The 13,982-nt window shown below is 33.4% G+C and overlaps 1 protein-coding gene across 2 annotated transcripts in view; it reads right to left on the reverse strand.

Annotated features, from left to right (window-relative positions):
* Positions 1-13,982, reverse strand: part of LOC139499158 (uncharacterized) — a 116,634-nt gene that overhangs the window by 42,383 nt on the left and 60,269 nt on the right. For both annotated transcript variants that reach the window (XM_071287839.1, XM_071287841.1), the window contains exon 12: positions 8,367-8,418. In XM_071287839.1, coding sequence (XP_071143940.1) covers positions 8,367-8,418 — 52 coding nt within the window. The remainder of the gene's footprint in view (positions 1-8,366; positions 8,419-13,982) is intronic.

Consider the following 13,982-nt stretch of genomic DNA (forward strand, 5'->3'; position numbering starts at 1 on the left):
AAAAATTGACAAACAAGCATCTATTGTTCTGGTTAAATGGTTGTTATACAGGCTTATTTATTGATTATATTTTGATACAGTTAATGAAAGATCTGAAAAGTGCACACACGTTTAGGTTGGTCCCCTCCGTAAAACATTCAGTATGCCTTCGGAATATACAAATATTAATGAGATAATGATGGCCTTGAACTTTACGTTTCGGTTCCCTGTTTGACGCCGTTCACATACGGTACCAGTTGAAATGGCGTTAAACGTCAGACTGGAATTCATTTCTTGATCAGTTCATGGAAACATCCCAAACTCATTGATTCTTGATTTTATAATAGTGGCGAAACATAATTATATTAAAGAAAAGGCTTTTAGCGGGCATCGGCAAAGTAGCAAAAAAGATATTTGACCAGCTCTGATTAAAATATCTGAATGCAAGCCGGCAAAATAACTGAGCTAAATGTAATATTATATAGAAATAAATTGCATCATTATAAATTTGATAAAATAAATATTTATAGAAAACAACATAGACAATCACATAGCTCCAAAAAATATTTTATTTGAAATAATAGCTAGTTATTTGAATTGCATACCATATCTTTAAATAAAACATGTTTCAACTTGGCTTCCTCTTACCAGGGACTTGTCTCTACAGTATACTGAGTCTCTATTAGTTTTCATTAATTATATTATTATCATTTATATATATACATTGTTTGTTGTACATAGACAGTCCCTCTGCTACATTGTAACTTATATTCTATTTTTCCAGCGACCGGCAAAATGACACTAAATTAATGGTGCCGGTAAAATAACCATTTCTATAGAAATAGGCTATTTTGCCTGTTTTAACTAAGATAGTTGACACAGTGCCGGCAAAATAGTATAACTGCCTTTATTAAACAACAAAAAAATATTGATTACATGACCATGACTCATTCAATAAGTTTCGTGAAATGTACGAGCTTATCATAGATAGCCGATAGAGCGACGATATAATGTATAGGTCAATAAATGAGGTGGTGGGGGTAGGAGGGGTCCTGATCCCGAAATCCCGGGCTCAAAAACACGAAATCCCGAATTTAAATAAATCAAAATCTCGACATCCCGAAATTCGAAAAAAGAATTCTCGGATCCCGAAATCCTGAGCTTAAAAATCAAAGTGATGGAAATCACTCATGGAAAGATGGGAAGAGTAGTTTGAATAATTTCATATCGGTATGGAGTGGACAAACAAGAACATTAATAATTTAAAGCACTATTTCTGACAATTGCATTAACTCTAGGTCTTTATAAGGAAGAGTGCTTTTCCAGTGTGAAGATAAATTAAGCTCAATTTAACTCTTAATTTGCACAATTTTATTCAAAGTGCAGTTTATATCTTAAGCAAATAATCAGTTAGGGGCGTTACTTAAACAAGTTATTTTTTTGTCAAGTATAAACTTTGAAATCATAATGGTTATCTAGATATGGAGCGGACACGATCTTCACCACAGGATACGGGGTTGTCAACTGAAACCAAATTTTTTTACCTTGACCTTTGACCTAGGAAGTTGTACATACAACATGACACACCCTCTGGTGTTGGTTAATAATCATGTTAAGTATTAAGTATGAAATCATAATGGTTCTCTAGATATGGAGCGGACACGAAAGTGTTACGGACGGACGGACAGACGGATGGACAGACAGACTGATCACTGTAGGGCGACCCGCCTTTGGCTGGGCCCTAATTACTCATTTAAATACATCATGAAATATTAAAATATAAAATGTCATGATTAAAATTAATTTTAGTTAAAAGTAACTTCTAAAAAAAATAAGTGGGGAATGTGTCCGAAGGGACACAGATGATACCCCCACTAGGATATAATGTTAAAAAGGGACATAAATCAAGAACTGTAAAAGTGAGGCTGCCAAAAATTGAACTTGGACTTAGTTTAGAGGTACTTAGAATTATATTAACATTTCATTAAATTTAGTTGAGACAAACTTAAGTTAAGAGAACAGAAACAAAAAAATATTCAATGTTTCCACTTGAAAAGAGGCATAACCCTAGAATGGTAATCAAAGTGCTTGTAATCACTGAATGACAAAGATTGTTATAATTCATCAGTTGGTAGTAAAAGTGAATATTGCATTGTATATTGTAAAAAGCATTGATTTAAGTTGATTCAACTACTATCCTGGACAAAGAAAGATAACTCCAATTTTCAAAAGAATCATAATCATGGCCAAAAATAAACAAAAAAAGCTTCATTAGCAACATTTTATATTGGCAAATTTCCAATGAAGTTTATTAAACTAAAGTTATTGGCAAATTTCCAATGAACCCCATATATTCATTTTTTGTTGAAATCAAACAAAGTTTAATTTTGGACCCCAATTTTTGACCAACTTGAAAACTGGGCCCATAATCAAAAACTAAGTATATGTTTAGATTCAGCATATCTAAGAACCCCAGGAATTCAATTTTTGTTTAAATCAAACTAAGTTTAATTTTGGAACCTTTGGACCTTAATGTAGACCAATTTGAAAACAAGAGGCTCTCAAGAGCCTGAATCGCTCACCTGAATTTTTTTGGTTTAATCTCTCATCAATGATTATTTTGGCTTTTCAATTTATTTAAATGTTCTTTAAATCCTATTCTCTTCAAAAGCCAAAAAAAAATCGTTTTCTTCTATGTTCTATTTTCGCCATAGGAGCTATGTTTCTTGACATACAAGGAAATGAAATATAAAATTTATACTAGATACTCTGAAACTCATTTAGCCTAAGTTTGGCTGAAATTGATACAGCAGTTTCAAAGGAGAAGATTTTTTAAAGTAAGTCAACATGATGAACAAATTGTGAAAAAAGTCTTTAAAGGGCAATAACTCCTTAAGAGGTCAAATTGAAAATTTTGGTCAAATTGACTTATTTGTAGATCTTACTTTGCTGATCATTTTTGCTGTTTACAGTTTATCTTTATCTATAATATTATTCAAGATAATGACCAAAAACTGCAAAATTTCCTTAAAATTACCAATTAAGTGGCAGCAACCCAACAATGGTTTGTTTGATTCATCTGAAAATTTCAGGGCTGATAGATCTTGACCTAATGGACATTTTAACTTCTGTCAGATTTGCTCTAAATGCTTTCGTTTTTGAAATATAAGCCAAAAACTGCATTTGACCCCTATGTTCTATTTTAAGTAACGGCGGCCATGTTTTTTGACGGATCAAAAATCAAAGCGCACACTTTGTGCAGGATACTCTAAGGAACAATCATGCTAAGTTTCATTCAAATCAATTCAGTAGTTTCAGAGGAGAATATGTTTGAAAAATTGTTAACGACGACAGACGACGGACGCCAAGTGATAAGAAAAGCTCACATGGCCTTTTAGGCCAGGTGAGCTAACAATTAGATTCGGCATATAAAAGAACCCCAATAGTTAAATTTTTGATGAAATCAAACAAAATTTAATTTTGGACCCTTTTGGCCCCTAATTCCTAAAATGTTGGAACCAAAACTCCCAAAATGAATCCCAACCTTCCTTTTGTGCTCATTAACCTTGTGTTTAAAATATATAATTAAAAACTGCATTTTACCTCTATGTTCTATTTTTAGCCATGGCGGCCATCTTGGATGGTTGGCCGGGTAATTAAAAACTAAATACATCAATGATGATTGTGGCCAGGTTTGGATTAATTTGGCCCGGTAGTTTCAGAGGAGAAGGTTTTTGTAAAAGATCATGGACATTAACGAAAAATGGTAAACAATTGACTATAAAGGGCAATAACTCCTAAAGGGGTCAAATGACCATTTTGGAACCTTATTGCTGTTTACAGTTTATCTCCATCTATAATAATATTCAAGATAATAACCAAAAACAGAAAAATTTCCTTAAAATTACCAATAAAGGGGCAGCAACCCAACAAAGGGTTGTCTGATTCATCTGAAAATTTCAGGGCAGATAGATCTTGACCTGATAAACAATTTTATTCCATGTTAGATTTGCTCTTTATTCTTTGGTTTTTGAGTTATAAGCCAAAAACTGCATTTTCCCCCTATGTTCTATTTTCAGCCATTGCGGCCATCTTGGATGGTTGGCCGGGTAATTTAACACAAACTTTAAACTAGATACATCAATGATGATTGTGGCCAAGTTTGGATTAATTTGGCCCGGTAGTTTCAGAGGAGAAGATTTTTATAAAAGGTCATGGATATTTACGAACAATGGTTAAAAATTGACTATAAAGGGCAATAACTCCTAAAGGGGTCAACTGACCATTTTGGTCATGTTGACTTATTTGTAAATCTTACTTTGCTGAACATTGTTGCTGTTTACAGTTTATCTCCATCTATAATAATATTCAAGATAATAACCAAAAACAGTAAAATTTCCTTAAAATTCCCAATTTAGGGGCAGCAACGCAACAATGGGTTGTTTGATTCTTCTGAAAATTTCAGGGCAGATAGATCTTGACCTGATTAACAATTTTAGCCATGTGAGATTTGCTCTAAATCCTTTGGTTTTGAGTTATAAGCTGAAAACTGGATTTTCCCCCTATGTTCTATTTTCAGCCATTGCGGCCATCTTGGATGGTTGGCTGGGTAATTAAAAACAAACGTTAAACTAGATACATCAATGATGATTGTGGCCAAGTTTGGATTAATTTGGCCCGGTAGTTTCAGAGGAGAAGATTTTTATAAAAGGTCATGGATATTTACGAACAATGGTTAAAAAATGACTATAAAGGGCAATAACTTCTAAAGGTGTCAACTGACCATTTTGGTCATGTTGACTTATTTGAAAATCATTAATACTTTGCTGAACATTATTGCTGTTTACAGTTTATCTCCATCTATAATAATATTCAAGATAATAACCAAAAACAGTAAAATTTCCTTAAAATTACCAATTAAGGGGCAGCAACCCAACAATGGGTTGTCTGATTCATCTGAAAATTTCCAGGCAGAAGTATCTTGACCTGATAAACAATTTTACCCATGTCAGATTTGCTCTAAATGCTTTGGTTTTGAGTTATAAGCTGAAAACTGCATTTTACCCCTATGTTCTATTGTTAGCCATGGCGGCCATCTTGGATGGTTGGCCGGGTAATTAAACACAAACTTTAAACTAGATACATCAATGATGATTGTGGCCAAGTTTGGTTTAATTTGGCCCAGTAGTTTCAGAGGAGAAGATTTTTGTAAAAGTTAACCAAGACGGACGCAGGAGGACGACGCCGGACGCCAAGTGATGGGAAAAGCTCACTTGGCCTTTTAGGCCAGGTGAGCTAAAAAGAAACATATTTAAGATGGAAAAACATCTGGGTTGATACTGCCGAAAGTTTCAATATTGTGTTGATGAAAAAAACCAATACATTAAGGAGCTTGGTGGTGAAAAACCCAATTTGATATTTATTTGAGGGGTAAATTGGAATTGATAATGCAATTAAAAAACTTTATCACCCAATTACATAAGAAAATGGTGGGTAAAAACCCCAATTTGTGAATTCTGATCTGGAGCTCTGAATATTATTCAAGATAATAACTAATTCAAGAACCTTAGTGTCAGAGCGCGCTCACATACCCCACGTTCCCACATTGTCATTAGAAAATTGTATAAGAAAAAAAAAATTGAAACATAATTTCCTGTCAATATGCACATCTACATAGTATGTCCTTATTATTTAACTACAAAGTTTCATGAAATTCTGTTGTATGGTTTCAGAGAAGTTGCGATGACGAACTGTTGCAGTAGTACATTAAAGCAAATAAGTTCAAAGGGGGGTAACTCCTGGAAAAAAAATGAATCGTAATTTCCTGTAGATATGCACATCTACGTAGTATGTCTCTTTTTATCTACAAAGTTTCATGAAATTCTGTTGTGTGGTTTCAGAGGAGTTGCTATGACAAACTGTTGCAGTAGTACATTAAAGCAACTAAGTTCAAAGGGGCACAACTCCTACAAAAAAATTGAATCGTAATTTCCTGTCGATATGCACATCAACATAGTATGTCCTTTTTATCAGAAACGGTTTCGTGAAATTCTGTTGTGTGGTTTGAGAGGAGTTGTGATGACAAACTGTTGCAGTAGTATAAAGGGGTGTATAGTCCGCGGTTTTTTACCCTGGGAATGAAATTGATGGAAGGGGTGCGGACTATGCAGTACTATAGGATTTCATGACCTTTTTTTCCAGAGTTCGGATACGATGTTGAACGAGGTTTGGCCAAGAAACAGAAACATCATGTGTTGTCAATGTTATAATGTATTCTTGACAACTCTTTGTATTATTTAGAAATAAAATAAACAATCCAACTGTATTCTTGACTACTCTTTGTATTCTTTTGAATAAAATAAACAATTTAACCGTGTTGACTTAGTAATTTGCATAAAATTCAGCCTTTGATCGAATGTCCGCTTTGTTTCGGATTTGGTCAAATTTGTGTCATTACATCTCAACAGTGTACCTGAATCCTGAATATCAATGAAAGATGAACCCTTCAATGGTAAAACTGTAATAGTCAAGTTGAAACCTAGTGAAATCTTCCCAAGATCGATTGTGTTTAATATAATTCGCGTGTGTAACAGGTAAACAACGAGGCGCCATTTTGAAAGTGTGTGATTAAAGTATCAAATATTTTCGTATTCCGACTTTTTGTGTTCAACTCTTAACTTATCGACGTAAATGAATAAAGACCTGACATTTTTTAATTGTAAATCGTAACCATTAATACTGAAAGTGTAAACCCGAAAGAAGTGGAATTTTGTATACGAAACTATATTTCCAGGTGAAAGGTCATATTGTGCAGGTGTATCGGCTTACATGAATGAGTTTACGGGTGTGTTGAAAGCTATTAATTAACCATGTCAACTTTTGACAAGTGATGAATGTAATTCAATAACCTGAGGCAGTTCTTCAAATCAATAAAAGAAATGATAAGATTAAAGAGTTATAACAATTTAATATACCAAAAGGGATAAGCTTGGTTTTTACAGTCTGAGTTGAATTCATTTTCGATCTTAACTGTTTGATCTTTAATTTCTTTTGTTTGATAGCATACCAAATATTTATTTTTAGAATTTTAAACAGTTTATTGGCTTGGGCAAGCTACCACTTACAATGATATCAAAAGTGATAAATGTACATGATTGAATTAATTAACATTTATTACATGAATACAGAGTTTTTACTTTCATTGTTTGGGACTTTAAATTAATTAGTAAAGAATGATAGTCTGTAAGACGATTTAATTAAGCAATTAAATAGAATCTTTTGAAGACTTAAAATAGATTAAATACATATCTTTTAAGTCCTCTTTTACAAACTGATCATAATTTTATATTCATCATCGATCTTTTAACCACAATGATTAGTGTGTTGCAATCTTTAACAAAGATTAAAAATATATCTTTAAAGATCCCATTCAGAAACTTATCATAAGTTTTAACTGACTATCCATCTCTTTAACAACAATACTTACTATATTGCCGATCTCGGCAAAAAAAAAATAAAAAAAAATACCGCAAATTCGGCATTTTCCGTCATTGTTCGCGGACCCGATCTTGTCAAAAGTTGCCGCGGACTATACAAGCGAACTAGACTTTTCCCTCGATATTTGGGGATGAAGAAGGGATGCGGACTATACACAAATGCGGACAATACACGGCCGAATACGGTACATTAAAGTAAATAAGTTCAAAGGGGCGTAACTTTTAGAAAAAAAAATTAATTGCAATTTCCCGTCGATATGCACAACTACATAGTATGTCCTTATTATCTGAAAAGGTTTCGTGAAATTCTGTTGTGTGGTTTGAGAGGAGTTGCAATGACAAGTAAACAGGACTGACGGACGGACGGACGGGTCAAAAACATTATACCCTCTGCAACCCGTTGCGTGGGGTATAAAAACAGTAAAATGTTCTTATAATTACCAATTCAAGGGTAGCAAACCAACAACGGGTTGCCTGATCGGTCTGAAATTTCAGGGCAGATAGATCTTGACCTAATGAACAATTTTATTTTCGTCAGATTTATTATAAATGCTTTGGTTTGAGAGATATGAACCAAAACTGCATTTTACCCCTATGTACTATTTTAGCCATGTCGGCCATCTTGGTTTATGGGCGGGGTCATTTGCCGCATTTTAAAACTGGATACCCTAATGATGATTGTGGCCAAGTTTGGTTAAATTTGTCTCAGTAGTTTCAGAGGAGAAGATTTTTTGTAAAAGTTAACGACGACAGACAACGGTCGACAGACACAAAGTGATGAGAAAAACTCACTTGGCCCTGTGGGCAAGGTGAGCTAAAAAAAGCCATATACAACATTTTGGAAGACCAACGATTATATATATAATAATGATATAAAGTTAAAAAAAATACCTTCTATCCCTAGTTCAACAGTAACACCTGAATATTTCTCTGACATGACAGTCTGAAAAATAAGAAATATGCACTGTGAATATATCTTGAATCATATCACTTGTAGAAATATTAAATCTCTAAAACATCAACCCCTAAAAATAATATATAATAACAATGTTTCACATTATATTATATATATTGAACAAATTGTAATATTTTTTCAGGAAAATGTGTGGCCCCAAGAGTGATAGATTATAGTTTAAATCTGCACAGGTTGTTTTTGAATTTGGAACATCTCCTTGAAGACATAATATTTGAATGCACCATACATTGAATAGAAAATTATTCCAACTGTAGAACATTCTAATATTCTGTGACTAGCTTACACTCATCATTTGTCTTGATTATGTCTCTGTCCAAGTAATAAATGTTCTTTTACACATGGTGACCATTGTCCAAAAGTCCATGCGGGCTATACAAACAAATAACCACTTTTGAGCAGGTTGTATTGCATTCATTCTCGCTAAGAATAAGGTCAGCTTGTTTAGAAATCTGTGGTCAAATCTCAAAGAATAGCCACTTCTGGCTTCACACACTTGATAGAGTTTAGTTCCGAATTTTGTGGGCTTTGAAGGATTATTTACTTTAAATTTCAAGTTGACTCATCAAAGCTGAGATCTTTTGTAGAGCAATACACATCAGGAAACCTTCCCATAATTAAAGACAAATCTCTCTATTGTTTTTGCGCATATACAAGCGCAACAGTACTATGCCGTCCGCGTTTTATGACGTGGCGGTTTCCGCGAACCCAAAACGTAAGTGAGAGTTATTCCTCTTTGACCCGATGGGGAGAGTGACAATCGTTTTGATAGGTAGATTTCTCGAGAAGAAAATGAAAATCGTTTCAGAATATTGGATAATTATATACAATAATTATGTGAATTAAGTACAGCTGAAAAACAAAACAAAACAGCAAATAATGAAATATATGAATAAAAAGTAACATCACAAAAATACTGAACTCGGAGGAAAATCAATTAGGACAAGAACAGTCATATTCCTGACTTGGTACAGGCATTTTCAAATGTAGAAAATGGTGGATTAAACCTGGTTCTATAGCGCTAACCCTCTCACTTTAATGTCCACGCAGACAAAGCCCCAAATAACATCTTTTTTGTCTGTAAAAGTCATTACATTAATTGCTTGATAAACGAATTAGGTATAGACAATTCACTTGGAAACCCAACATATACCCTCACGAAACTTACCAAAGAGGAAATCCTGGATAATCATAGGTCTGTTGTTTGTTCCTTTGGTATTTCAACCAAAGATGAAGAACTGGATCTTCCATCACTGTATTGGATACCTAAACTACATAAGTGTCCTTACAAACAACGGTATATTGCTGGGTCTTCCAAGTGCTCCACGAAACCCCTTTCTAAATTATTAACTTCCATTTTATCAGAAATCAAAGACGGGCTTCAAAGTTATTGTGAAACTGCTATTCTAGAAGTGTCGTGAATCAGATGTGGATACTTAAAAATTCCAAAGACCTTTTAGAGTACATACAATCTAACTCTCTTTCATCTTGTAACAGTATTAAAACATTTGACTTTTCTACTCTTTACACAAGTATTCCACATTCCAAACTAAAAGACAAATTAAAAGAGTTGGTATTACTTTGCTTCATAAAAAAGAATAACCAACGTAGATACAAGTATCTTGTCTTAGGGAGGGATAAATCCTACTTTGTAAAGAATCATTCTGATTCAAACAAAAAATTCTCTAAAACCGATATTATCAAGATGCTTGATTTCTTGATTGACAACATATTTTTTACGTTCGGAGGACGTGTTTTGTAACAGACTGTCGGCATCCCAATGGGAACAAACTGTGCCCCTCTACTTGCTGACTTGTTTCTTTATTATTATGAGGCTGACTTCATGCAGGAACTTCTTAGGAAGAAAGATAAGAAGTTAGCAATATCCTTTAACTCTACTTTCCGCTATATAGATGACGTTCTTTCACTAAACAATTCAAAATTTGGTGACTATGTGGATCGCATCTTTCCCATCGAATTGGAGATAAAGGATACTACAGATACAATTAAGTCGGCTTCATATCTTGACTTACATCTAGAAATTGACAATGAGGGTTGGTTGAAGACAAAACTTTACGACAAAAGAGATGATTTCAGCTTTCCAATTGTGAACTTTCCATTTCTAAGTAGCAACATTCCAGCAGCACCTGCATACGGGGTATATATCTCCCAATTGATACGATATTCCCGTGCTTGCATTTCCTATCATGATTTTCTTGATAGAGGGTTACTGCTTACAAGGAAGCTATTGAACCAAGAGTTCCAAATGGTGAAGTTGAAATCATCCCTTCATAAATTTTACGGACACCATCACGAGTTGGTTGACCATTATGGAATAACCGTTTCACAAATGATATCGGATATGTTCCTTACGTCGTAACAACAATCCCCTTCACTTTCATGAATTTGCCCTACCAAGTCATACTATTTACCGGATTTGTAATCACATAAGCAACACGACGGGTGCCGCATGTGGAGCAGGATCTGCTTACCCTTCCGGAGCACCTGAGATCACCCCTAGTTTTTGGTGGGGTTCGTGTTGTTTATTCTTTGGTTTTCTATGTTGTGTCATGTGTACGATTGTTTTTCTGTTTGTATTTTTCATTTTTAGCCATGGCGTTGTCAGTTTGATTTAGATTTACGAGTTTGACTTTCCCTTTGGTATCTTTCGTCCCTCTTTTAATAACAGTCTCATCAAATTCCGTTATATTTACATGATGCGTTAAATAAACAGTCACAATTAATAAAATAGTCAAAATATGGATACATCAGTCATCATCGTATAACAATTTTAAAAGGGGACAATTTAACCGAACACAAAAACATCTTATATCGTAACGAACACATTGTTTGATTGAGTGTCTGACGTCAGAAAATTGTATACGTCACATAAATTTGTCGTTCAATGTGCATACAAACAGTGTTAAAATTTACATAGGCAATGTAAGCATACAGGGTTAAAAAATCAAAAGTTTGACGTTTTATGGTTCTCGAGAAGAAAATGAAAATTGTTTCAGAATATTAGATAATTATATACATTAATTATGTGAATTACGTACAGCTGAAAAACAAAACAAAACAGCAAATAATGAAATATATGAATAAAAAGTAAAATCACAAAAATACTGAACTCAGAGGATAATCAATTAGGAAAATCCATAATCACATGGCAAAATCAAATAACAAAACGCATCAAAAACGAATGGACAAGAACTGTCATATTCCTGACTTGGTACAGGCATTTTCAAATGTAGAAAATGGTGGATTAAACGTGAGAGGCCAACTATACAGCAATCTAACAACAATAAACACACAAAACGAATGTCAAGACAAGAAATAAAATCTGGATACTCGACAAAAAGTTGAGCCAATTAAATTATAATACAATACTAATTTTCATAATTTTCTACGTGTATGGACTTATCTGTTCTTTAGAGTCAATCTCTTTGGTAGGTTTATGATTGTATTTATATTTCCACAAATCATTAAGAAAGTAAGAAAATCATCAATCATGTCATCAAAATTCAATGTATCTATAGCAAAAGGTACATTTCTTTAAATATATACCTACATCTGGATATGGCAAATTGCACATACGTATTTTGAATGTGCAAGGCGATTACATTTTTACACAAATATAATATTTAGATTTCTGATAAACACCAACAAAACAGTAGACGCATACGTGTAAAAAAGAGTCCATCTAGAGAAGTTAACTTTACGCTTCTAACATTGTAGGTTTTTGTATTTGACGACTCCGAGTCTGATCCGATTTGCCAAGTTTTATATAAAAAAACAACATAATCGTGCCTGTGTTTAAAAGTTGTCAGAACAAAGAATTAAAGAGGAATACATATGAAAAAAAAATCTATAGTTGATTTGAGAAAAAGAGGTCGGACTAGGTTCCATTCATAATCACGGTATGACAACTTTATGAGTATACTTAGACTGAATTTCTAGCAATATTACCGTTTATTTCGATATGCATAGATGCATATGGATGCATGATCAAAACAGAAAGTATGTTTTAAAAATAGACCCCGTTAACACTTTCACAAAATTGAATCAAGCTTTATTAAGAGCATCTCACGTTAAAGATCTTTTTAGAAATTGTGTGTTTACATTTAGTATACATTGCAATCTTAAAATAATCAGTCTAATAATTTCTTTAAAAAAAATTCGTAGAAAATAGAATAAGCCAGGAAATATTTGGTTCATTAGATATGCTTCTACATTTATTAATTATCAGAATAATTTTACTTATAATAGTCATTTGGTCAAAGATGAGGAATTTACAGAAAATAACAAGGAACGAATAAGTAACAGGACATTAGTCAAGTACTGAAACGAGTATTTACCAGACGCAAGAAAAAATGGCAAAAAATTGTTATAAGGGAATAAGTTACAGGGCATGGTGTAGCGCTTAAACAAGTATATACGCGCTTATAGGGATATATGTTTCACTTTGAAGAACCCATAGCTAACACCAGAGACAAGAAAACAATAAAAAAAGATGTTTTTTTCTTAAAAGTTGCAATGTATTACAACGTGTAATTAGCAAATACGGAACGAATAAGTAACGGTATGCAACAGGTCCTGTCCCAAGTCAGGAGCTTGTTATTAAGTGGTTGTCGTTTGTTAAAGTGTAACATATATGATTTTCATTTATTTATTTTTTGGTTCATAAATTAAGCCGTTAATTATTTTCTCGTTTGAATTGTTTTACATCTGTCATTTCTGGACCTTTTATAGCTGTATATGCGGTATGAGATTTGCTCATTGTTGAAGGCCATACGGTGACCCATATTTTCTGTGTCAATTGGTCTCTTGTGGAAAGTTGTATTATTTGCAATCATACCACATGTCATTTTTACTATTTATCTTTCAGAAGAATGACGCAAAAACATCGTATACATTTTATTTTATTTTATCTCCATGTTCTGCCAAATCATTTGAGATAATGGACGAAACATTGAAATCAGTTAGTTATATAAGAATACATTAAACTGACCATGCACAGATTTATTTTCATATCTACATAAAACACTTTGAATTCTAGATCAGTCTATTGCGATGTATCTAAGCGTTTACACTTAAACAAATATCAGGGTTGCGTTCAATATCGTAGCGGCTACATCGGGATACTTCGATTTTTGACTATTGAACGTGTAGCTAGCCTAGCTACTACATAGATATTGATATAAGCTAGAACAGCTACTCGTTCAATAGTCATAAATCTACATAGCCCTATGTAGTCGCTACGATATTTTGAACGCAATCCAGGAGGTGGTATTTTTAAGTCCGATGGAGATCAATCTTTCTCATTTTTGCAATACTAAGATTGGCGATCTTTATTGTTAATGGAAGCGGGGTCTTAGATTTCTATTGATTTTAAGTAATTGTAATCAAAATAAAAAGGAACAGCATTCTTAACCGAATTTAAAATTCATGTTATCAAAATCAAAGTTCTGTCTTGTCTTTCAGATAAACTTTGACTGAACTATAAATGTATTCACTATTTTAAGAAGAATTTC

The sequence above is a fragment of the Mytilus edulis genome, chromosome 12 (assembly GCF_963676685.1).
Source record: "Mytilus edulis chromosome 12, xbMytEdul2.2, whole genome shotgun sequence".
Lineage (NCBI taxonomy): Eukaryota > Metazoa > Mollusca > Bivalvia > Mytilida > Mytilidae > Mytilus > Mytilus edulis.